We start from the raw sequence: 27,574 nt of genomic DNA, 5'->3' as shown, positions 1-27,574 counted from the left end.
AGAGAGAATCACAAGTAGGCTCCACACCTAGCACAGAACTTGACATGGAACTCGAAATCACAGCCCTGAGGTCATAACCTGAGCTGATAACAAGTCAGATGCTTAGCCAATTGAGCCACCCAGGCTCCTCTACAGAGTGACTTTTTAAGCAACTTTTTCTATAGAACTTTAAAATGGTAAGAGTTTAACTTTATGGTTGAAATGCATTGTAATATATATAATGAATAACATCATGGTGAAAAATTATCATCTTGCTTTTTAAGCCCTGACTCAATTTTTTCTCTGCATCTTGACAGTGCCCAACTATTCCTTTGAAGAGAAGAAAATAATCTTGAAACTCTTCAGGAATTAAAATAAATACCCAGGTTGTAGAGATATCTAAGAAAGAAGTTTTAGCTGCCTCAACTTTACTGTTTGATTAGTAATAATTATACTGGAACAACTATCTCATTCAAGTTTCACATGTAGTAAGCTAAATAGTGTGTAGACCTACAGAGGTAAGCAGGAGGATGCTAGAAGGAAAGGAGAAAAGAAGTGATGTCTCCTCTCTTTCTCTTTCTCTGTCTCTGTCTCTCTCTTACACACACACACCCACAAACATACACTTTTTTTTTTTTTTTTTAGTTAACATAGAATGTATTACTTGCTTCAGGGGCACGGGTCTCTGAATCATCAGTCTTACACAATTCACGGCACTCATCATAGCACATATCCTGACCAGTGTCCATCACCCAGCCACCCTATCCCTCTCCAGCAACCCTCAGTTTGATTCCTGAGATGAAGAGTCTCTTACAGTTTGTCTTCCTCCCAATCCCACCCTACCCTCAACGACCCCCTGCCCTGACTCTAAAATTCCTCATATCAGAAAGATCATATGATATTTGCCTTTCTCTAATTGACTTAATTCACTTAGCATAATACCCTCTAGTTCCATCCATGTCTTTGCAAATGGCAAGATTTTGTGGATTTTGATGGCTGCATAGTATTCCATTATATATATCATTATATATATACGTGTGTGTGTGTGTGTGTGTGTGTATATATATATATATATATATGTCCATCGACAGATGAATGGATAAAGATGTGCTACGTGTGTATATGTATATATACACACATGTGTGTGTGTGTATATATATATAGACATACACACATAGAACATCTTTATCCATTCATCTGTTGATGGACATCTAGGCTCTTTCCATAGTTTGGCTATAGTGGACGTTGCTGCTATAAACATTCGGGTGCACATGCCCCTTCAGATCACTACACTTGTATCTTTAGGGTAAATACTCAGTAGTGAGACTACTGGGTCATAGGGTAGCTCACTTTTCAACTTTTTGAGGAACCTCCATATTGTTTTTCAGAGTAGCTGCACCAGCTTGCATTTCTACCAACAGTGTAGCAGGTTTCCCCTTTCTCCACATCCTTGCCTGCATCTGTCGTCTCCTGAACTTGTTAATTTTAGCCTTTCTGACTGGAGTGAGGTGGTATCTCACTGTGGTTTCAATTTGATTGAAACCTAATGCTGAGTGATGTTGAGAACTTTTTCATGTGTCTGTTGGCCATTACACATACACTCATTTACTGTAAATTGGCATTATACCTTCTGACCTTCCCAAACTTCCAAAACGTCCCAAACTTTTTAGTTTTAGTAGCTATTTAATGGATTCCTTAGGATTTTTCATGTGTATAATCACATTGTCTGCAAATAAAAACAATTTTACCTCCTCCTGTTCTACCTACACATCTTTAATTTTTAAATTAGTTTATTTACTTTTTTTATGGTACTGTTTAAGATCTCTGGTGCAAGATTGAATAGAAGTAGTTAAAATGGATATCCTCATCTTATTACTGATAATACACACATAGTCTTCTGCTCTTAAAAATTATGTCAATCATGTGTTTTTGTTTTGTTTTGTTGATGTGCATTGACAGGTTTTGGTAGGTACAATCTTGTCTTAGTTTGCTAAGCATTTTTATCAGAAATTACTGTTAAATTCTGTCAAACTATTTTTCTGTATTCATTGGCAGTGTTGTATAGTTTTTCTCTTTTCATTTGTTTCAATATAGTGAATGACACTGATAGACATTCTTGAAGTTAAGCCATCCTTGTATTCTTGTAAAACCTTCCTAGTCATGATATATTACTCTTTTTAACCTATTGCTGAATTTGATCTGCTAATATTTGGTAAGTATTTTAGTATCTATGGTCCTCTGAAACTAGACTACAGGTTATTTATTTTTTTTCCTGGCAGTATCTTTTTCTGGTTTTCATTTGTCTGTTTGTTGAGAGAGAAAGAGAGATGGGGGAAGGAGTAGCAGAGGGAGAGTGAGAATCCTAAGTAGGCTCCACTCCCAGCACACAGCCCGATGTGTGGCTCAACCCCATAACCCTGAAATCATGACCTGAGCTGCAATCAAGAGTCGGACACCCAAGTAATTGAGCCACCCAGGTGCCCCTCTTTATATGTTTTTGATATTAGGATAATTCTGGACTCATTCTGGTATCAGGATTTGATATCCTGATTTGATATCAGGATAATTCTGGACTCAAAGTACTGGGAACTGTTCTGTCCCTTTCATATGATTTTAAAGAATCTGGTATTTCATCCATAGATGATTAACAAAATTCACTAATGAATACATTTGGACCTGGAATTTTCTTTGTGGGAGAAATTTTAACTACAAATTCAACTGTACTATATTTAGGGCTTCACAGGTGTTCCACATTATTTTTTTCAGTTTATTAATATGTATCTGTCAAGGATTTGTCCCTTTCACCTAGTGTTATGAACTTCCTTGACATAAAGTTGTTCACAGTATTAACTTATTACAACTCTAATTCCAAAGAAACTGTTGTGATGTCTCCCTTTTATCCTTTTATTCTTTCTTTATTAAAGATTTTTTAAAATTTATTTATTTGACAGACAGAGATCACAAGTAGGCAGAGAAGCAGGCAGAGAGAGAGGAGGAAGCAGGCTCCCTGCTGAGCAGAGAGCCCGAAGAGGGGCTCAATCCCAGGACCCTGGGACCATGACCTGAGCCGAAGGCAGAGGCTTTAACCCACTGAGCCACCCAGGTGCCCCTCCCTTTTATTCTTAATATTGATAATTTGTGTTTTCTTTTTCTTTGTTCAATCTAGCTAGAGATATAGCAATTTTATTGTACTTTCTAGAAATTTTATTTTCTTCCACTTTTTCTGCTTTAACTTCAATGATTTTTGTTTTTACCTATATTATTTCCATCTATGCATTTTTTTTTAAACCCACACACCTCCTTTATTGACGTCGGAAACGGATACACACGGACAGTCTTTTTTGCTGGGGTCCCCGAGCTCAGGGAGGCTTGGGCTGGGGGCGGCGGAGCAGGCGGGCGGCGGCGAGGCTGGTGCCCTGGTGCTGGGGCCGAGCGTACTTGAGAAAGATGGCGGCGGGGCCGGAAGCGGGGCCTCAGAGCGCGGCGCGGGCCATGCACTGCTAGAGCGGGCGCAGCTCTGTGGGGCTGTAAAGCGAGGGCTCGAGGCTGGAGCCCGCCCCTTCGAGCATTTCTCTTCTTTTCCTAATTTAACATTGAACTATTTTATTCCCTAACATTAAGTTTTTAATGTTTTATTTTCCCAGAAGTATTACTCAGCAGCATCCCATATATTTTGATATCATGCTCTCATTTTCATTCATTTCATAAATTTTTTAAGTTCCCTACCAAGTTCTTCTTTGATCTATGTACCATTTGGTAGTGTATTTATTGTTTCACTTACAATTAATACTAATTGTAATTAAATAATTGTAATTGTAATTAAATGAACACTAATTTATACTAATTTTCAGGCATTATTTTGTTGCTGATTTCCATTAATTCCACTGTTGCCAGAGAACACATTAATATGTTGTCAGTTATTTAAAATTTGTTGAGAAAAGCTGAACAACCCCAACACATATGATCTGGAAGTGCCAGTTAAATCAAGTGGGTTGTGGTACTGTTCAGTCTTCCCATTTTTAAAAACAAATTTTTCTACAGTACACAGACTGTGTATAGCAGTCGGTTGAGCATCTATTGGTTTCGGCTCAGGTTGTGACCTTGGGGTCATGGGATTAAGTCCAGTGAGACTCTCTGGGCTCAGCAGGGACTCTGCTTGGGACTCTCTCTCTCTCTCCCTCTGCCCCTCCCCACTATGCTCATACTCTCTCTCTGTCATAAATGCTTAAAAATTTTTTTTAAATTCTATTTGTTCTACTAATTACCAAAATGCAAGTAAAGATGAGAAGAAAAAGAACAGTTTGACAATACCAGAAGTTTGTTGGTATGGGTATGGGAAAATACATAGCTGGCAAGAGGAAACAGCATTATAATCACCATGAAGAATAATCTGTTAATATGTAATATGTAATAAATATGAAGGAAGATGGTACGTCCATAGTCAACACATTACTGATAGGTACCTACCTAAGAGAAACTATCACACATGTGCACTCAAAACTCACATAAAGATGATCATCATTATACTGCTTATAACTCCAGGAGAAAAAAACTAAGGGGGAGGGTGAGGTGGATGAACATCTATCAATAGGGGGATGGATAAATAAACTCTACTGTACACAAACACACACTGCAGTTTAAAGGATAGACGAGATGTGCTCGCTTCAGCAGCACGTAGACTAAAACTGGAATGATACAGAGAACACTGGCAAGGCTCCTGTACAGGGATAACAAGCAAATTCATGGAGCATTCCATATTTTTAAAAAATTAAATTAAAACAATACAAAAATGCAACATGAATTTTTAAAAACCAAGTTCTAGAAAGATGTGTACAGTATGATTCCATTTGTGCAAATGTTTAAAATACAAAACAACACTGTTACAGATTTTTATGGATGCATACCTATTTAATGTAATTATTAAAGCATGGATGGAAAATATGTATACAAATTTGAGAACAGTGGTTACATCTGGGGACTCAAGAAAATAAGATGGTTGTGGAAGAGCACCACAAGGGCTTCAATACCATGTGAAAATCTCAAAATAAAAATCTTAAGCAAAAAATGCTAAAATGTTGGGACACCTGGGTGGCTCAGTTAGTTAAGCGGCTGCCTTCTGCTCAGGTCATGATCCCAGTGTCCTGGGATCGAGTCCCACGTCAGGGTCCTTGCTCGGCGGAGAGCCTGCTTCTCCTTCTGCCTCTGCAGCCACTCTGCCTGCCTGTGCTCTCTCTCTCTCTCTGGCAAATAAATAAATAAAATCTTTAAAAAAAAAAATGCCAAAATGTTAACATTCATGAAACCTGGGTGTTAGCTCTATTTAATCTCTGTGCTTTTCTGTACACTTGAATAGTTTTATAATTAGAGATTTAGGTGCAGCTTTGAATACTAAAAGATTAATAGAAAAATAGGCAATGCTTATGTGCATGTAATCCACAGAAGAAAGGTGAGTTAGGGAAAGAAACATTAAAAATTTGTAAAATATGTTTTAATACAAAAGGAACATTAGTATTCACTATGGATGAAGATATGAAGAAAAGGGCAATCTTAGGTGCAACAGATGAGAGTGTAGACGGGTCTAGCATTTTTGGAAGGTGATTTGGCAGATGTATCAAATTTTCAGTATGAGGTGCCTGGGTGGCTCAGTCATTAAGCGTCTGCCTTTGGCTTAGGTCATGATCTCAGGGTCCTGGGATGGAGGCCCACAGCGGCCTCCGTGCTTGGCAGGAAGCCTGCTTCTCCTCTCCTGCTCCCCCCATTGTATTCCCTCTCTCTGTGTGTCTCCCTCTATCAAATAAATAAATAAAATCTTAAAAAAAAAATCAGTATGATAAGACCTGTGTTGCCTCCCCCTTCAAAGATAACATTTCCAGGAATATCCCTGGTAGTTACACTCATATAGGTGTACAAAGATCTATGTAACTGATTGTGGTATTGCAAAATTAGTGTTATTTGCGGTAGTGTAAAAATGGCACCAACCTAAAGCCTGGTAACATGGGAAGCTTTCTTAATGGCCACTACCAGGGAGAATTGAGGCGAGAGGCACCTACAATATAGTCAATGCAAAGATCATCCCCGAGAACTGTGTTGTGCATGTGTCAAGCTTCATGTAGCAGACTTACTACCATGTACCATTCCAGGCTCTTCTCTCCAATAGTGATTCTCAGTGGGTCTATTTGTATCCCTACTACAGGGATGAGGTGCAGAATCTGGCAATGTTTAGACACATTTTTGGCTGTCCTGATGGGGTATCTAGTGGGCAGAGACCAAAGATGCTATTAAACATTTGACAAACGCACAAAACAGTCCCCCACAACAATTATCCTACCCTAAAGGTCATTAGTGGCGAGGTTGAAAAATCCTGACCTGGGAGTAATTTATTTGCATTATTTCTCTAATCTCAACTACAACCATATGAAATAGGAAATATTTTTCCCTGTTTTAAATGTTAAGCAGAATGTCAGAGAGATTAACTATCTTACCGAAAGTAACGGAATTAATAGATGGCAGAGCTGCTTGCTCTTAACTAAGAAGTTACATTAGCATTTTAAGTAAATTATTGTGGTCTCATATTATGGAATATTATATGACTCTTTAAAAATTTACATAAATGGCATAAAATGATCTTGAGGCTACAAACTTATAGAAGATATATGCAATGTATATAGCTAATAAAATAGTAGTATTCTAAATGAATAGAAATCTGCCATTCACTTAACAAAAAAGTTACAGAAAACACATAATATATAATCCCATTTATATTATATAAGCAAAGTTAAGTATATGAAAATACCAGAAATATTATTTACCTATGATCCTATCTACATACCCAAAGAAAATCCTAAGAACGGAATTTTCCTGAAAAGCTAACGCTTTCATAAAAATTCATTTGAAAAATATCAACATGAAAGTAATGTATAAAAATTTGCCATGATACAAAGCAAATGGTGATGGTGTGATCTCCAGAAATGTAAATAAGAGGTCCATGATCAGCAGGACAGGATGGTGTAGGTGGTAATGGACAGTTAGTTACAGCGATGTCATGGAACATCGTCAATAACAGTTCTTGGTTCTCACAAGTTCTACTGCAATGTAAATAAGTGTTTAGAGTAACACTTAACCGAAATTTTGCAAATCTATATATAATATGATGGAAATTTTTTTTTTTGATCATTGTGTTCTCTGGGAATTAAGAAATTTAGTAGTTCTCTTAATTTGGAACAATAAAGGTAACAAAATACCCCACACAAAGTATCTTCCATTACATGTATATGGTACAGAAAAATGAAAATGGTGAGGGGATAATTCAACTTGACACCTAACATGGCATCTGGATGACTGAAGGCCCTTAAATTGACAGAATTCATGAGGTGAGTCACTTTTGCCTGGAAAGAGTTTTTAACTACAAATTCAATTTCTCAATAGAAATAATGCTGTTCCGGAGCACCTGGTTGGCTCAGTCAGTTAAGTGTTTGACTCAATTTCAGCTCAGGTCATGATCATAGGATCCTGAGATTGAACTCTGCGTCAGGCTCTGTGCTTGGCAGGGAGTCTGCGTCAGATTCTTTCCCTCTGCCCCTCCAAACCTTGCTCAAGCCCTGCCCCCACCCCCGCCTCTCTCAAATAAATAAATATTTTTAAAAAGAGAGAAAGAAGGAAAAAGAAAGAATGCTGTTCAGATTTACTAATTTTTCTTCAGGGAGCTTGGGTGTTTTATGACATTATTTGTCCATTTTGTCTAAGTCACTGAATTTCTTGTCACAAAGCTGTTCATTATAGTCCCTTGTTATCCCTTTCATGCCTACTGCATTTGTAATAATGTCCTCACTCTATTTACATTGAGCATTTGTGTTTTTTACCTTTTTTTCTTAAAAAATCATTTATCGATTATTTTTATTTTTTAACGCACCGAGTTTTTAGCTCTTCTGCAAATTCTAGCCTCCTCAGCTCCTTTCATATCCCAACACTGTCTTTTTAATTCAGTAAAAACCCCGGGATCAAGTTTTGCTCCTTCAGTGCCACAGCCCCCCTCAGGCTGTAAACTGGGACATATGCATGGATTCTTCATGGGTGTCTTTTCTCTCAGAAATGACTGCCATGTGCTACTGTTTGCCCGATGCCTGAAAAAACCACTGTTAATTCACGTAGTTTGCTTGATATTCTAGCTCCTGTTTCATCATGGCTGGAAGTCAAAGTTCTAGGAGTTCCAATAAAACTTTTTTTTTTTTAAATTTAGATTAAGTTTGTAGTCTCACATTCAGTCAGGACCATGTCCTTTCTTTCTTTTTTTTTTTTTTTTAATTTTATTCACTTATTTGATAGAGAGACAGCGAGAGAGGAAACACAAACAAGGGGAGTGTAAGAGGGAGAAACAGGCTCTCCACGGAGCAGGGAGCCCGATGCAAGGCTCAATCCCAGGACCCAAGACCTGAGCCAAAGGCAGACGCTTAATGGTTGAGCCACCCAGGTGTCCCTAAAATTTTTTATTCTACTTGGAAACTTTTCAAACCAAATATTCCATGAAAATGACATGATATTAAACACAAAACAACAGAGATGATGACACTCAGGTTTAGAAGAGCCTAGAGTTCACCTTCTACTCTTAACCCTCCCCTTCATTCTCCATCACTCCAAAACCTGAAACAGGGCAACTTCTGAAAGAACACTTCAGAACTTCATAGTCCTGCAGAACTCAATCTTCAAATCACTTCCATAAAGGGTATTAACTTTCAAACCAGGCACACCTGGATTTGATTCCAAGCTTACTTCGTTGGATACCTGAAGCAAATTCCTCAACTTCCTGATCAACAAAATGGGTATAAGGACACCTTCCTTACAGGATTACTATAAAAACTACTCAGGTAACTCTTAAAAACCACCAGGTACAATGTCCCAAACTGAACTGACTCATAAATTATCATTCTGTTTGTAGCTATTGTCACAGTCATTGCTGACTGTCATAAGAGAGATAAAAAATTCTATGCATTCCAAAGAACAAAACCAAGATTAATTCCAAGATCCCAGGATTTTCCAAAAGCATTTTCTAACAATGAAATTGGCAAGTGACATTAATAAATTCTTTGGTTTCAGAAGTGTTTATGGTATTGGACTCTGACAGGCCTATTTTAAAGAAAATCCCTCTACTGTGTGCTAATTTATTGCTTTAAACTTTTGAGACTACTAATACAAGAACAGCAACTAGAAGGAGTAAGGAAAGATAGGTTACATTAAAAATCAGTAATTTCTGGGAGCTTGGGAGGCTCAGTCAGTTAAGCGTCTGACTCTTTGATTTCAGCTCAGGTCAGGATCTCAGGGTCGTGAGATGGAGCTTCTCTCTCTCCCTCCCCCTTACTCCTCCCCCAACCCTCTCTGGGCCTCTCAAAAAAACTAGTAATTTCTAATATGTCAAATTCTTTTCTTATAGCTACTACACGTCAATTTCTACCCTATATCTTGGATCAAAGAATTAAAATGATGTGAATGTTCTGCATCTCTGATAAATAAAACTGAAGTAACAAAAGATTTTCACCATGTACACATGCATGCTCACACATGCACTCAGACATACACATAGACACAGAACACACACACACACACACACACAGGTGTGACTTTGAATTTTACCTCCTAGTGTTACCAGCTGCTTGATATGGGTGATTTACTCAATATCCATAAGCTTCAGCATCTCATCTATAAAATCAAGCAAGAGCATGTATCTTAGAGGGTTTCTATGAAAATCAGCCATGCTGTATGGCAGTATGAGTGTGAGTTTGAGTACGGGGTATCGTGGTGCTCAGTAAATACAGGTATTATATACTGAGCCTAGAGTCTTTCTTTTTAAAAATTGATACAAATAGAATTCTATTCGCCAATCTTTATTGATCTGAAAAAGAAAAAGGTAGAGGTGTCACCTGCTTTCTGCCCTTGTAGGTATGATTAATAGAATAGTCCAATACCACTATTTCTTGCAGGCATGTCTCTTGTATACCACTTCCAGGGTATGAAAAGCTACTCACACCTATGCATTTGTTGGAGCAGGTCACTTATTTTCTAAAAATGTGTAGACATACCACAATCAAAAGATTTTGTAAATGCAGCTTATAAACTATAAAGTACCTTACAGACCTGTTATTATCACAATTATAACCATTGATAGCATTACAGAGGTCCTTCATTATCTTCTTTGGCACCACATTGTATTTTTTTAAGTCTCCAAGACTAATTCATTGGAATCCATTTCAGAATTACAGGAATGGGAGAGAATATAAGCACTGAGCAGAACTGAGTGTGTATCTTCTAGAGGAATGGGTAATGGAAAGAAATGAGAGAAGGATTAAGTAGACAGTTGATTACGCGGTTCCAATATCGAGTCTGATGTATTCTCTTACAAGTCTATGGTGAGTTATTAATAGGTTCAGAACACGTAAGACCATGTGACCAAGCACCCAAAAATTGGACACTGTGCACTTGTGGAGTTTCCACAGCCAAGGCAAGAGCAGCCAAGTTATTAGAACACTTACTAAAATACTACAACTGAGCTAACTATAGGCAAATGTTTTGGAGCTCTCTTAAACCACACTGATGTGCAGTACTGGGCTGTCCCCAGGGATGCAATAGTATGTTATTCCAAAAGCATTTCAAATAGAAATAAGGGCTTTCCACATTCCTAAGCTTAGAACACATTCTAAATATGCACCAGTAGATTTGCTTGTCCTCTTTCATCTTTCCAACTGTTGACCTCCTTCAAGACTGTACCTCCCTCCAAGGAAGATTGTGTCAATTCACATAGATTACGTAAGCTCTTGGGGACTGACAAGGAGAAAGAACTATAGAAATAAACCATCAGGGGAATTAAATTATTGGTCAAACATATTTCTTTAATTTACTATTCTACCAGCTTAAGTTTGGACCCAATTTTCAGGTGGTATTTGTAAACATGTCTTGTCCATTTTCCACTGACCACTCCAAAGCACCTATCCTGGAAGAATTCTTGGACCATCATTCTATTTCTTAAAGCTCAAATTTAAGATGTACAGGGATGAAAATCTGGTTTAATCCTGACCTACAGACAACTTCAGCAGAAGAAATTTAAGCACATTAAGAAAAAAAACCTATAAAGATTTCCTGTGTATAACTCCCTACATTATCACTCAAAACCAAAGATTTAAATATAACTATTTGGATATCACTACTTTTTAATTTAAAAGCCAAGTTTTTCCAGAACAAGTTGCAACTAGGCATTCATAAACGTTCACTTCCTAACATGACACCAAGACCACATTTGCTTTCATATTAAATCTCATCAATTCTACGATGCTGTCAGTTTTATAACACAACCCTATGTAAAACCTGCTAAAATGTGAAAATTATCCACTGGAATTAACTGAATATAATATTTCTATTTTTTATGAGGCCTGTTTATATCATTATTAAATTAATGACACGGACATTAACTATCTAAGGCTCTTTATTTTTGTAACATTTCCTCAATCATGATTCATATAGCTGGAAGACATCTGTCTATACTCATATTACCAGAGAAATCATATTACTTTGGTTTTTAATAAAAGGCTATATACTGGAAATCTTGGCTCCATTTAAATAAACAGAATTATTTGGATATCAATTTACATTTAGGGAATAAGTCTGAATGCTTTTGACTTCTTGGATTTTCTGTTTGTTTGGACTTACTTATTTATTTTATTTGAACCTGACACTAACAATGTTGGTCTTTTTCACAGTAATGGGATATATGAAGCAGCACAGGAATATGATACCTAGATTCACATCCTAATTGTGCAGACACTAAGTGTACAACTTCCTATTTTGTATATCTTATTTGCATAACTCCAAATGAGTGGCTTTCCTTGTTCTCATAAATCCTTATGAATTTTAAATCTTGTACACTATAATATGAGCTATCAGTAGCTAATTCTGTTCCTTATCAATCAATGCAGTGTTTAAAAACATCCCCTAAGCAAGTTGGTGTAGCCACTTTGGAGAACAGTGTGGAGATTCCTCAAGAAATTAAAAATAGAGCTTCCCTATGACCCTGCAATTGCACTACTGGGTATTTACCCCAAAGATACAGATGGAGTGAAAAGAAGGGCCATCTGTACCCCAATGTTTATAGCGGCAATGGCCACGGTCGCCAAACTGTGGAAAGAACCAAGATGCCCTTCAACGGACGAATGGATAAGGAAGATGTGGTCCATATACACTATGGAGCATTATGCCTCCATCAGAAAGGATGAATACCCAACTTTTGTAGCAACATGGATGGGACTGGAAGAGATTATGCTGAGTGAAATAAGTCAAGCAGAGAGAGTCCATTATCATATGGTTTCACTTATTTGTGGAGCATAACAAATAGCATGGAGGACAAGGGGAGCTGGAGAGGAGAAGGGAGTTGAGGGAAATTGGAAGGGAAGGGGAACCATGAGAGACTATGGACTCTGAAAAACAATCTGAGGGTTTTGAAGGGGCAGGGGGTGGGAGGTTGTGGGAACCAGATGGTGGGTATTAGAGAGGGCACGGATTGCATGGAGCACTGGGTGTGGTGCAAAAATCAATGAATACTGTTACGCTGAAAATAAATTAAAAAACTTAAAAAAATGAATAACAAAAAAATGCAGTTAAAGGTTTGGAAGAATTTTAAGGCTTATTTAAAAATAATTAAAGTATAATTGTCTGCTATTTTTAAGATCTAGAACATTATATCATAAAAATAAAGAGAAATGTATTAAGTCAAATTTGCATGAAAGAGATAAGATTTTCACAGGAAGTAATTCTTAATAAAGTTAAATTATAATGAAAAAAAAAATCCCCTAAGGACTGCTTTACTAATAACAACTTCCAGATAACAAAAAAGCTTCTGTGTTGTTTCAGATGGAATTACTCCCCAAACTGATCTTTAAACACAATTCCTATCAAAGTCCAGCAGACCCTATGTCAATATTAACAATCTGATCCTAAAATTTTGATAGAAATGCAAAGGATAGAGAATAGCCAAAAGATTTTTTGAAAAGAAATCAAACTTGAAGTTCCCAAACTCAAAATATATTACATAAGGATAAACATATTTATGTATATAAGGAAGAGTACGAATTATTCAAAAGTAAACTTGTATTTATGGTTGACTTTCAACAAAAGTCCTATGGCATTTCATGAGGAAAGAATGAACTTTCCAGTAAACAGTGTTGAAAGAAATTGGATATATACATGCAAAGAGATTAATCTGGACCCTGACTTCACACCATACACAAAAACTAACTCAGAATAAATCGTAGACCTAAATATGAAAACCAGAAGTATGGAAGAAGACCTATGCCACCAGTGGAAGAAAGTCTATGCAACTTCAAGTTAGACCAGAGTTCTTAGATACAACACCAAAAGTACATTTGATAAAGCAAAAAAAAAAAAAAAAAAAAAAAAGATAAACTGGATTTTTTTTTCAAAATTTATAAAAATTAGCTTTAGAAGACACCATTAAGAAACTGAATAGAAATGCAGAGACTGGAAGAAAACAGTAGCAAATCATATGTCTGAAAAAACATTTACACCCAAGTATATAAAGAACTCTTGAAACCAAATAATTAAAAAAAAAAAAAAACCTAACTTAAAACAGGCAAAAGATCTGATATGCATTTCACCCAAGATGATTTATGAGTAGCTATGAGACAGCAGATGACAAGCTGCTCCATACAGCCATCAGAAAAATGCAAATTAAAACCACAAGGAGACACCACTGCACAGTCATAGAGTAGTTATGATCAAAATGAGATAATAACAGGTGTTGCTGAGGATGTGGAGAAACTGGAATGCTGATACGTTGCTGGTAGGAATATAAACTGGCACAGTACTTTGTAAAAGAACTTGCCAATTTCCTAAATATATTTACCAAACGACCTAGCAACTCCACTCTTAGATGTCTACCCCCGGGGTATGAAAATATATACCTACACAATGACTATTCACATTACCGTTATTCATAAGTGAAAAAGTAAAAGCAACCCAAATGTCCACAACTTACAAAGAGATAAAGAAAATGTGGTGTTATATAAAAAATGGCTTATTGGGGCGCCTGGATGGCTCAGATGGTTAATCAGACTCTTGATTTCCACTCGGGTCATGATCTCAGGGTCCTGGACTCGAGCCCTGCACTGGGCTCCAAGCTCACCGTAGATCTGCTTGTCTCTCTCACTCCCCATACTTATGCTCTCTCTCTCTCTCTCAAATAAATATATGGAACCCTTTAAAAAAATTTTTTAAAAACAATTGTTTATTATCCAGCAAGAAAAAAGGTGAACTACTGATACATGCTACCACTCAGACTAACCTCAAAAACATTACACTAAGTTTAAGCCTTAAACACAAGAGACCAAATTTTGTATGATTTCATTTTAAGAAACATAAAGGCAAATCTATTGAAACAGAAAGTAAATTAGTGGTTTCCTGACACTGGGGGTAGGAACAGGGTGACTGGAAATGGGTATGAGTGACCACTTGGGGATGATGTAAATGTTCTAAAACTGGGTAGTGGCTATGGTTGCACAATTCTGTAAATGTACTAAAAGTCACTGCATTGTACATTTGGGTGAATTTTAGGGTAGATAAATCATACCAGTAAAAAAAAAAGATAGTAGAAAAAAAGCATTCACAATATCCTTTATGTTACATTTTAAATAATGACTTACCCTACAAAAATCAGCTCAGCATATTCATGAATCTATCTTACTCATGAGAAATAGATTCTACTTAGAAAAATTTTTGCATAGCAACATTTAACTTAAGATACTGATTCAACACTTTTTAAAATATTTTGTTTATTTATTTGACAGAGAGAGAGATCTCAAGTAGCAGAGGGGCAGACAGAGAGAGAGGAGGAAGCAGGCTCCTCGCTAAGCAGAGAGCCCGATGCAGGGCTCGATCCCAGAACCCCAAGATTATGACCTGAGCCGAAGGCAGAGGCTTTAACCCACTGAGCCACCCGGCGCCCCTGATTCAATACTTTTTAAAACATTACTAATTAGAACTGCCTATTGTGAACTGACAAGATTTTAACTGGAGATCTACAGAGACAAAGGGATTATATATGTTAGTAGACAAAAGAGAGGATGTTAAATTAAATTTATTAAAAGACATATTTCTATAATGAATCACTCAGACATTATGCTTTGTTAGTTATATTTATACACAATTGTTACTTGTGTGATAAATGACTCAAACTTTCTATTTTGTTGTAATAAAATTCTGAAATGCTATGTGTTCTATTTGCAAGCACACAACCAGAGCAGAAAACAACACAAAGACTTTATGCTAATTATACATAAGTTCCTTGGTCAAAAACTGAACTGCCAATCTATGAACTGGGTATGCTAAAATATCTGCTGGTAATATAACACTTTTATAATGAAAATCTACCTATCACATTTTACTCACACACATTGGGATCCGAGTAATAGCAGAAATACACCATTTGCATCTATCAGATTGTTGATGTGATTATCTGCCTGGTCATTCCTCTAAGCAGGTTGTTATGTTTTGGCTATTAATTCTAATGAGTTTTACAGGGCTCATGACATCCAAATTGACATCCACAGAATGTAAATGAATAGATGAGACTTGCTATTTTATTTCTTTTTAGCTACTTCTGCCATTTGAGATAGCTTACCATTTAATTCTTACATATCTCCAAAGGTCCTCTTAACCCTATCACAGTGCCTTGCCATTCCAGAGTAGGTAATTTCTTGCAAGGAGTTTATAATTTTCTCAGTGATTTTTCTAATGTTCCACAGCAATGTGCCTCTGTCTTCACTTATTCACATCTAAAATGGCTGCCACCATAGACCCCCTTCAAGCTGAATGTATGTTTCTTCCTGTGTTGCCAATCAATTTTATTTCATTACAATAACAATTGTGAAACAGCTGGAATAAGTTTCCTGTTACATTACCCATACAACTGTTGGTGGCACTTCGAAGTTATTTGCCTTTGTTGACTTCCAAATTCTAAAACGAGAAGCAAGTTTCAGTTTCTATATACTTTTTCACCTAAAGAGTAGAAAAACATTCATACTGGCATAAAGGTCCAACTATATCACCTCCCAACTAATGAGCACATATTTATAACTTTTTGAATAATGACTTGAAATCCATAAAATCTTTCCAGCTCAATGAGATCTGAGTGGGTTCTGGGAGGACGTTAAAGACAAGGACAGAAGGTATCCAAATTCACTATATAGGACCTAATAAGGAGCAATAAAATCCATTCAAGACACCTAGGGTGTAAAGTTTGTTGGATGTAACTCTAGTTGTGAAAGATGGTGAGTGCTAGAGTTTTCAAAGCCACTCAAAATTTAAATTCTAGTTAGTGAACACATAATGTAATATTGGTTTCACCAGCAGAATTTAGTGATTCATCACTTCTGTACAAAACCCAGTGCTCATGATAACAAATGCCCTCCTTAATGCCCATCACCATTTAGCCTGTCTCCGGCCCCCCTTCCTCCATCAACCCTCAATTTGTTCTCTACCATCAAGAGTCTCTTATGATTTGCTTCCCTCTCTCTCTCTCTTTTTTTTCCCTCTTCCCATATATTCATCTGGTTTGTTTCTTAAATTCCTAGTGGCCACCCTCAAATTTTAGCTTGCACAAGAATCACCTTGGGTTCTTTTTAAATGCATTTCTTGGATCTGAGACCCAGTCTGGAATTCTGATTTAAATGGAGAATTCCCAACTCCCTCAACCTCACACTTACCACCATGATTTTGATAAAGCTATCTGCACACCAAATTTTAAGAAAAAAAGCAGCAAGAAGCATGAGCAAAGAGCCAGTGATGTGGGCTCACTGCAGAAAGTGGTCATATTTTTTAGACAAAGCCTGGCAGAAATAAGAGGAAAAAAAAAAATCTGGGGCAAAACATCTTTTTGTGCTTGTGAAGGAAAAAAAAAATGTTTAGATCTTACTTTTTTTTTTTTCAATGGAAAGCAAAAGGAAAGCAGAATATGTTAAATAATGCCAAAATTGGCCTGGGCTCATCAGCTCTATTTCCTAATCACTTGACTTAAAGCCTAAACAGTTAATAATTTATTACAGATATATGCACATTAATTATGAAATGGAATCAAGTTTCTCTTGTTGGAAAAGTCAAGTACTAAACTCTCTAAACCCCAAGGGCCTTCTCAACACTGTCACACAATAATTCTGCAGAAATATCTGGGTAGCATTAAAATGGCTTAGTTCCCATTTTCTCACTTCTCTCAGTCTAGGGTTTGGCATGAGAATAAAGATGAGATGGAGACAAGATGATGTGCTCACTATGGCTGCACCCTAAATGCACTCTGAAGCAAGTTATGGTCCTTGCTTAGCCAAGGGAATCTTAAAATTTCCTTTCAGGAAACCCCCCAAATCATAATCCAAGAGGGACTACTAGTTGTCCCACTACCTCAAAATATGTCAAGATTACTTTCCTAAGGTAAGACACTTCCCATCTATCAGGAACCTGGAACTCCTCTGATTATGCATTACTTTGTACAAAGAAATCCATGAAACCATCTGGGATAAAAATGTAACTGCAATTACGCGGAAACATTCAATTGTGCATGAGCTCAATAAAAATGTGCTGTTTTAGTGTTGCATAGAAAATACTTGAAGGCTCCTGTAAAGAATTTCCTGAATTTAAAAAGTATACCACACTATGATTCAACTAATAAATTCCAAGTACATACAAAATATTAATGTTAATAATTAAATATTTAATAAGCAATTATTATTAAACAAATTTATTCTCATAAAATTGGCCCATACCTGAATTCAAGATATTAAGATATAGATTAATATATGATTAAAGAATTTATTGACTTTTAATGTACAATGTCAATCCATCAGCACGACGATTCTTCTAAGATTAATATTTTATTAGAATTCACTGTATTATTGCCTTAAATAAGACTGGAGGGTCTGCAAAATCTACATACAGAAAATTCTCATGTGTCACCACTGGTAGGACAACAATCATATATGCCATCCTGAATCTTAAACCAGAAAACCATAGAATGCCTTAAAGAGATGCGTTCTTCAAGGTGATAAAGGCATACTGAACACTGACTAAATCACAGAGTTGTGAGGGATGTAGGGAGGGCAAGAAGCTGAAGCAAAGCAACAGTTCCTTGAAGACTGTATGTATACTGAAACAAGGAATGACTTTTATCTTTTTCTTCCTCCAGGCATTCAGCACAATATATCTATGTATGTCACCCCCTAATGATGACTATTTACAATGTTCTGCCCTTGAAAATAATATTTTAATGAAGAGGCTAATATGTAAGTCTTTTGCACACATATGAATATTCCTGAAAAGAAGGGTAAGCATTTAAAACTTAAGTACATACAATACGAAAGACTCGACCAGTTTGTTCTCCTACAATGTGTAAGATTAAGTGTTCTCCAAGCATGCCCTATGGATATTATCAAATTGCATAATTTGTGCCAACTGAATGAACCAGCAATGATGTCGGAGGAAATTTGCTTTTACTAGCTTACTAATAAATTTGAGAACAATTGTGAGTGTTTATTTGATACTCATATTTCCTTTTCAGCATATCCACTAAAACGTGACTATCTATAGATGGTAAGCTTACAGATGACTTATTTCATATATTTTCTGAACTTTCTACACTTAACATTATTATTTCATTATTAACATTTATCTTGTTTAAAATACTAATACAGAAAGAGCTCTGGAATAGAAATGAAAAAGACTAAAATTCTAATGAAAAAAGACTACCAGACATGAACACAACATTCACAGGAAAGGAAATAAGAATAAAAATATGAAAAGAGGGGTGCCTGGGTGGCTCAGTGGGTTAAAGCCTCTGCCTTTGGCTCAGGTCATGATCTCAGGGTCCTGGGATCGAGCCCCACATCGGGCTCTCTGCTCAGCAGGGAGCCGCTTCCCCCTCTATCTATGCCTGCCTCTCTGCCTACTTGTGAACTCTCTGTGTCAAATAAATAAATAAAATTTAAAAAAAAATATGAAAAGATGCTCAGCCTCACAAAAAATACCCCCAAAATGTCAATTAAAATTGCACTGAGGGAACTTTTTTTTTTTTTTTTGCCTATTAGATCTCACAAACATCAATGTCTTTAACACCACCCATATTGGTAAAAGCATAGAGGAAAGATGTACTCTCGTACTCCACTGGCCTGAAGAGTACAGAGTGGTACCACCACTGTGGGGTACAGTCAGACATCATCACCCCAAATTACCAGTACAACATGCCCTTTGACAAAGATTTACATTACGTAAGCAAAATGGTATCTCTACAGAGTCCTATTTATTTAGTGCAATTCATAATAGGAAAATACTAGAATTAATCGAGTGGACTTCAACACCAAACAGATTAAGTAGATTAAGGAGCATACTTACAATCAGATAAAGGGAACTATCAAAAAAATAAAGGAGACTCTCTCTGTGCACTCATGTGGTAATCTCACATGTGCATGCATGTGTGTGTATACAAATAATATAAGCTTAATCAATTGCTTCTAGACCACACACTAGAAACTAATAACCCCAGCTACATCTAGGAAGGAATCTAGCAATAACTGGGAAAGGGTTGGAAGAAGACTTTTCATTGCATACAATTTTGGAGGTTCTGTTTGGTAAAGTTTGAGTCCTTATAATTTTGAAAATGATATTATTTTGCCTTTAAGTTTGCATGGTTATTTGGCTCTTAACTATAGAGAAGAAACTGGAGGGAAGGTGGGTGGGGAAACAGGTTAAACAGGCAAGGAGTAGTAAGGAGGGCACTTGTTGTGATGACCAGAGATTGGGTGTTGGAAGTGATGGAAGTGATGAATCACTAAATTCTACACCTGAAACTAATATTACACTGTTTGTTAACTAGCTGGAATTTAAATAAAAACTTGAAAAAAATAATGAATGGTGTTGGGCTGAGTCCAGGATTCAAAATCCTATTTCCTCAGAACTCTAAAACAATCAACTCTTGATCCTCTAGTGTCTGACACTCATTCCAGTAGAGATAATCATTCCCTCATTAAGAGAATTTTCTCTTTCTCTTTGATTTTCTAATATTCTCCCACAGTGTGTCTAGGCGTGGGTCTCTACTTATACCACTGTGAGCTTGGTGACTCGTCCTTCGATCTGGAGGTGCACGTCTTCCTTTATTTCTGGAAATGTGATTGTGACACAGAAAAACTATCTTGTTTAGTTATATCAGCCGAATCAACCCAAATCGTCGAATTAAATAACACTCTACGCACCATCCTAAAAATACGGTCACCAAGGCACACAACATGCAGAATGCACACAGATCATACATTCCTCCCTTGTCTTGCTACACGCAACTATTTCCAACAGTCAGCCTGTGTGTTAACCAGGAATCAGCTGCATTTGCTTGAACATACATAGGTACAATATTCTGTAATCATGTAATTATGACACTAAATATTAGACAGCAAAATACAAGTGCAAAAGTGTCTTTGTTCCCTTGAAAATTTTGGAAAAGCTTGAGAAAGGTTAAGTTGCTAAAGGAAAATGACTCTAATTTTATTCGGGATGAAGCAGCTGTAAAAGATATGAAATTTTTAAAAGTCCAGGATTCTACACATAAGTTATGTTGAGTGTGTCTTTAGTTTTTCTTCCAAATATAAAAGTCTATATTGGAAATGGTTTGTATGCCTACTGGGTGAGGTTCACCTGTATGACTTCACATCCAAAGCTTGGCTGATAAATAAATAAATATATATATATATATATATATATATATATACACACACACACACACACACACACACGAGATAAATATTTATCATATAATATTTGATAAAATAAATATATATTTATATATATAAATATTATATATATATATAAATCACATATATATGTGATTTAAATTAGATTCAAATGTTTAGGGTACATTGCATGCATTTTAAAAATTCTATCCTTTATAAATGGGTGGAGGTAAATAATCAGATGTGTGTTCAATGTTTACTGTATAAGTGTGTTTATCCTGGAGTTACTTATAAAAGTGAGAAAACTGGAACAACAGGACAATGGTCAAATAAATTACACTACACTCACAAACAAAATTCTATCCTTTCAGTTATTTTAAAAGTTAACCGCTATTAGACAAATTTGAACATCCAAACCTAGGATTCACAGCTCACAACTTTTCTTTCATACTGTTGACACATTTGTCCTTTATATTATGTTCTGGGAGAATTTCTTGGCCTGATCTTCTAGATCAGAAATTTACCTGTCAGTTCATTGATGGAGTTTTTAATTCTAGTGACAACTTATTTTTAGATCCATTGTAACTAATCATTTTTTTCTGGACAGCAGGTATTGCTGTATTTTTTAAAATTTATTTTGTCATGAATATATATCTGCTCTTATGCTTCCATTAAAGTCTCCATTTATTCTATTAATTTTGTTGTTTTGTATATTAACTGGCCAGAGTTTGATGACTCTCCTTTATGCGAGTCATTTTCTTAAAAGTGTGATATTCTTGGGTGTCAGCTCATATCTTTTCGATTTCCCCTCTACTTATCTGTGGTGACTCCTCCGGTTATTTGATGAAACAGGTGGGCCACCTGCTGGGGGCAGGGAGCCAATAGATCATCTTTTGAAAGGGGAGATGCTGTGTCCTCTGGTGTCACCAAAATGCCTGGCAAAGCTCTGTCTTTGTCCTCTGTTCTTGCCTAGACACGCACATGTGGATTCCAATGCTGGTCATAACTGGACATGAGAAAAAGTCAATGCCACTTCTGCTCCCTGCATTCCTGCTCCCTGCACTTCTGGTAAAGCCTCCACCATTCATGGAGGTTTCCTAATGTCTCCGTGTTCTCCATGAATCCAGCCCAAACTGTTTTCAGTCTTTCAGGAGATATTCAACATGTCTGAGTTACTAATGGCATTCTTTTATAATATTGCTTTAGATTTATTTAGAAGATCTTTTCTGGGGCTCCTAAGACTTGGCTTGAACCAAGAAGGTGGATGTGTGAGATAAGTCGGCAATCTTTACTTTTTTTCATTTGGATGTTCATGCCACTTCTTCCCAGTTCTGCTAGTGCACAACCCTTGCCCTAACCCTGCCGGGACACTCTCCCCTCCTGCCTTAGTACTGGTACCTGAGAAAGTGCCTTGATGGAATAGATATCCTAAAATATTTAACTCTTCAGAACTTGCTGTGGCATTGAATACTGTGATACAAGAAAAAAGGAGTAAACTGCCCAAAACAACTGAATTTACACAAGGCTGCAGATTCTCTATAAAGAGCTAATCAAAATGAGTACTGTATAAAACTTAAAAATTATGGGGATAAAGTTTAAGTAGTCACTCTTAATCATCCTGGAAGGATAATCCAAATATTAATGATAACCATTTCAACAGTCCATTGTAAGGGAACCACAGGCAGTGTGTGTAGTCACCTAGTTTATTCTGCTTAGGTGTGCTTTTAAAAAACAAAAACAAAAATAAAAACAAAAACTAATGTGTTAGTTTTGGGCCAATATAATTGTTGTACTCTTTCACAAAATTTGTTGCATTTTTGTATTTTAATTTTTATAGACTTACTTAAAACATAATAAAGTACTGTATATGCTGTATTTTGTCCAGTGATTTTTACTGAGTGCTGACTCGGAACCAGGTATCTTACAGTGTTGTGAAAATGAAGAGAAATATTTAAGAAAGTAGCATCAAAGCACTTGGGGCATATTACATTTGTAGCTACTCAGCTGTTGTATTTCCCTGTTTCCACCTGTCACTGGCACACCAGGCTGGAAGCTCCTTGAAACATACATCAAGGCTTTTTCATCTCCTTTTTGTACTCTCCATATCTGCACAATGTCTTGCCCAGAAGACTTATTTATCAAATGTTTCATTGTTTGGTATTAGGATATTTATGTGCCCGCTGGATCTACTATGTTGCTCAGATAAGATTACTGTTCAATATTAGAGACTAAGAAGGGGAAACAGAAATAGCAAGGACACTTCATACATCTATTGCTAGATATGCAAATAAAATGTGTGTGTTTTATAAATAGGAAAAATGAGATCCAGAAAGATTAAGTACTTTGAAGAGGCAGCTCCTGATCATATACCCAAAATATCTATTCTAGCACTTCCCCTTTCATTGCACAAGCAGACTGGTATCTGGAGAATGAATTGGCCAACCTTATAAATGTTTACCACTGTGCAGGACTGGGTAGTTGATGATCTATCTCCCCTGATAGAGACTCTTGGATCTTTTCAAATATACACTAATCCAAAAGGTGTGGAGGAGTTCAGGCACCAGAAGACAAATCTAGCTGCTAAAAGAGGGGAGGAGACGGTACATTTAAATATCTACTCTTTTCTAGGAAACTAATGATCAGAAAGCTTTCACTTACTGGGAAGAAGAAAAAAAAAAAAACTGTTGCAAATTAAAAGCAGTTGCATTTATAAATAATTCACCCCCACAGAAAGTCATCATAACTCCTCACATTAGAATTAGAGAATCAGATTTCTGGAAATATAGAACACAATGTAGACTTATGATAATCAATAGTTTGGAACAGCCTATAGTCTAGCAGACAAGGCTTTTGAGGTCTGATTCACCAGATATTTTAGGGTCATTTCCCCTTATTGGACCTTCTAGCCCAGTCACAGGAGGTTCTTATTTTCATTTCCTTGATAGATCTCTACTTTTATGTCTTCAGCATCATCTCTCTACCTAAAACACTCTTTAGCCTTGTTCTGCCTGGGAAAAGCCTCCTCCTGCTTCAGTTGAACTCTGCTTTGGGAAGCCTTCCCCACCTTCCCAAGATGGATCCATCGCAGGAATAGGATTTGATTCAGCACCTCGCTGCTCCATAGATACCCAGGTCATAACCACTTATGTAGGCTGTCCTTCTCCTAACCTGTAAATCCCTAGTGGAGGATACAGGATACATTAAACATCTAATAGAATTTCAATTCTATCCTCCAGTTTTTAATTAAATCATCCAATTCTCTCATTTAACTAATGAAAACTGAAGCCCAGAGAGGTAAGGGACTTGTCAATTGTCAGGGTACAAGCCAATGTCAGAGCTCAGATAACAAAATTATGTTCTCTTTCCTAATCCACTCTCATAAGGGAAAAAGGGCGGGCATGGTAGAGTCTGGAGTAACAAACCCACTCTTCTTGGCTATCTGCCTAACTTTTAACTCAAACGTCTGACTGCTATACTGTATTGCTGGCAACGTCAGATTTCCTCAATAACAAAGACTTCCCAGTTCAGAACATATACATATGTGGCTAATAGGAAAAGTGAGTAAAAGTCCAACATGATAAACAGAGAGGTATGTCAAACTCCTATTCAGTCTATGAAAAACCTACTCATAATTCTAACTTTGCTCCCGTAAGTATGGAGAGAAAGCATAGCTCATTTGGAAAATGTGACCAAAAGCCCACATTTCAACACAGTGAAATGCTTTATCCCCTATTGCTTCTACCACACCAGGAACTTTCTATATGTAATTATTTAATCCCTGGCCAAAAACTAGTGGACAATGAAAGCCCCACAAAATGTTTCCCCCAGTGAAGTGTTCAAACATCAGTTCCACAAAAAACATTTTAAAAAGCTTTTCGTGTATTTTTTCCATGCCAACTTTTTTCACTCATGGCTAAAAATGTCCATATTTGAATATTCATCATTATGAGCATCTGGTAAAATATAACCCTGTCCAGCAATTTACATCATTGGACTATGAGACCTTAGGAGGGCATAGGTAAAAATTTCCAGTTTCATTTTGTCTGGATTTTGACCATCTTTTTCCATTTCATGACTTTGGGTGGCTTTGATTGTGCAGATATTTTCTGCTCTCCATTTCTATTAGATTCTTCTAGAAACAAGCAGGTTGTTTTCAGATAAGTCCTTGTGGATTTCATCAATGGCTCATTAGAAACAGCAAAATGAAGCCACAAATCACATGAGCATTTTCAATATCTTGTGGGTTTTGTATTAAACCAGTAATAAAGGCCACAATGATGATGGATGTACAATAAGGTGAAGGTACTTAATGCCTCTGAAGTGTACATCTAAAAATGGTTAAAGGGTAAATTTTATGTTATGTATATTTTACCATAAAGTAAAGGCCAACTTACAGGAGGTAAAAATCATCCCCAAACCTGGGTCAGGGCAGAGAAGAGAAAATCCAAAGATGATCTCCATTGCTCAGACAGCGCAAATGGTTTCTACTTTCCCATTCCAACCGGCCTCTCAGCGAGGCTCTCACCCCTATTACTTTCTACCATGGAGTGGAGAGGAGAAAAGCCAACTCCCACCAGGTAAAATGTAAACCTCAGAAAAGAAAAAGTTAAACCACAGAACCATGACCCTTTGCATACCGACTGGGTTCTAAGGTCATTCATCCGTCCACAGTTCCCAGTCTTTTAGTGACTCCTCCGCTCCTGTCCCCACCCCCACCCCCGACACCAATGAACAGGTGTCCAGCGTGGCTATGCATGTGTTTAAATTCTAGACAGCTGTCAGAATGTAATTCCCTAGAGAACTATTCTGACAACTTTAAAGTAGGACATTTAAAAAATTTTTCTTTTTATAATAAATGCAGAACTGGGGGTGGGGGCAGACCCGGAGGAGACTCTGCTGTGAGCAGACTGGCTGTCTTCCACACTCCGAAAAGACACCACGTGGTGGACTTATTTTGAAAAACAGAAAGAAGTAAAACCAGTGGGAAGAGGTACCAGGAGGTAGTTTGATACAGTAATCAAAAGAAACCTATGACCATGTAGAAGGAGAAGGCTGTTCATCCGCCCAATTAGCCTTCAGATTCACTCACCGCCCAGGAGATGTTCAATGGGAGGTAAACCAGGTTAGACTTCCTGCGTAGTGGAGACAAGGGTGAAGTTCAGGGCGACCACTTTGGAAGGGGATGAGGGACGGTCAAACCAGCCCGGTGTGTGAGGGGAGAGGGCGGAGTGGCGGGAAAGTGGAGAGCTGGGGAAGGAAGGGCGCTTACCAGGCCACCTCCACAGGTGCTGAAAGAGGCCAGCGAGCCAGGGTGCCGCAGCACCGCCCCGGTGTAGAAGCAGGAGGCGTCGGGCGGCGCGGGAGGGCGGGGGGCGGCTGCTGCCCGCGTTGGGCCCGGGCCGGGACTCGGCCGCTGTTCCACCTCGAAGCGCGGCGCGAGGAAGCGGCCATCTCTCCGGAGCAGCAAGTACAGGTCCCGGGAGAAGGCCGGGATCCGCAGCAGTACCTCGTCGCCGTCCGGCTCGGCTTCCTGGGCCGGGGGAGGAGACGGGGGTGGCTGTGGGGGCGGCGGCTGCCACGAGGCCGGGGCGCCCGGGGACAGGGCGGCAGCCCCGCTGGATCCCCGCGGCAGTTCCTGCGATTCGAACTCCTCGTCCTCCTCACCCGCCAGCGGCGACGGCGGCCGAGGCTGGGGCCGGGGCTCGGACTGGCCCTCCGCGGGCTCCACCAGCGGCGCCGGGGCCACCGAGCGCACCTCGCGTGAGCTGCCGGCCGCCTGCGCCCGGGCGCCTGCGCCGCGCACCCAGCCTGGGTCCGCGCTGCCCCCGCTGCCGCCGGCCGCGTCCACTGGCTCCCGGCGCCAGAGTGCAGGAAACACGACTTCCCACTCCTCGCGGTCGGGAGCGAACTGCAGCCCTGCGGGCGGGGCAGACAGAGAAGTGCGGGACTTAAAGTGCCGCGGTTCCAGTAGCACAAGCATTCCCAGGCTCACATTCGGTTCGGACACAAGGTTCTCGTGTTAATGTGTTGGAGACCACCCGTCTAGTCCTTGAAACTCTTGCAACCCCTGAAGACTTGCGATCAGATTACAGACCCCAGCATTTTCAAAATAAAAGTACGATGATATGGGGGGAGGGGAGAATGAGTGGGGCAGCAAAGTTTGGTGACACCACTTAGTTGGTGAAGGAAAACCGTGCAAAGACATTACTTTCTTAAGCATATGTCAGAGCAAAGCCTCGCTATCAATTGCTCTACTTCCCCGTTTTCCTCCAGGTGCTGTAAAAGCAAATATTACTGCTCTCATTAGAGGAAAGCTAATCATTCCACGATGCTTAAAATGAGGTCGAAAGGAGTGCATTTCGCTCGCGAGCATGCCCGCCTCATCTGCACCCGCACGCTCCTTTTTATTGCTACCCACTGAGCCCTGCTCACCGCGCACCGGCTGCACCAGCCCTGCCTCCCCGTGCGTTCTCGGTTTCCGCTGGGGAAGTTGGAAAGCCAGACGAAAGTCTCTCGGAAGAACTTACCTTCAACGATCCCATTCGACAAGACCCCCAGCTGGTAAAGGAGGCAGCAGCAGCAGATGTGAGTAAGGCGCATCTCGCGGCTCTTTCCGGTACCGCGCTCCCGCGACCGCGGCTCCCTGCCCCGCGCGCGCCTCCTTGCGCGATCCACCGCGGGCGCCGCCGCCTCCCCGGAGCGCAAGGAGGCTGGGCTGGCGAGTTTGCCCAGGCCCTTTGTCTGCCGGGGGTGGGAGGGGGGTTGCTGTGTGACTCGGAGAGGCTGCCCGAGCCCGGGCGGGGGTGGGGTGGGGTGGGGTGGGGGGAGGAGCGGGGGCA

At 38.6% G+C, this 27,574-nt stretch overlaps 1 protein-coding gene and 1 non-coding gene across 2 annotated transcripts in view; one reads left to right on the top strand and one right to left on the bottom strand.

Annotated features, from left to right (window-relative positions):
- The window catches only part of ADAMTS19 (ADAM metallopeptidase with thrombospondin type 1 motif 19), a 250,022-nt gene extending 222,655 nt beyond the window's left edge, over positions 1-27,367 (bottom strand). Inside the window, exons 1-2 of the mRNA XM_032851974.1 lie at positions 27,263-27,367; positions 26,005-26,651 (exon numbers count right to left, since the gene is read on the bottom strand). Of these exons, the coding sequence (XP_032707865.1) occupies positions 26,005-26,651; positions 27,263-27,335 (720 nt within the window). The 5' untranslated portion in view covers positions 27,336-27,367. The remainder of the gene's footprint in view (positions 1-26,004; positions 26,652-27,262) is intronic.
- On the top strand, positions 4,635-4,741 carry LOC116864461. The gene has a single exon (XR_004382019.1). It is a non-coding gene; the product is annotated as a U6 spliceosomal RNA (small nuclear RNA).
- Positions 27,368-27,574: the final 207 nt, after the last annotated feature.

The sequence above is a fragment of the Lontra canadensis genome, unplaced genomic scaffold (genome assembly GCF_010015895.1).
Source record: "Lontra canadensis isolate GAN:19392208 unplaced genomic scaffold, GSC_riverotter_1.0 scaffold5, whole genome shotgun sequence".
In the NCBI taxonomy this organism is placed as follows: domain Eukaryota; kingdom Metazoa; phylum Chordata; class Mammalia; order Carnivora; family Mustelidae; genus Lontra; species Lontra canadensis.
This window is presented reverse-complemented; position numbering and strand designations above follow the sequence as displayed.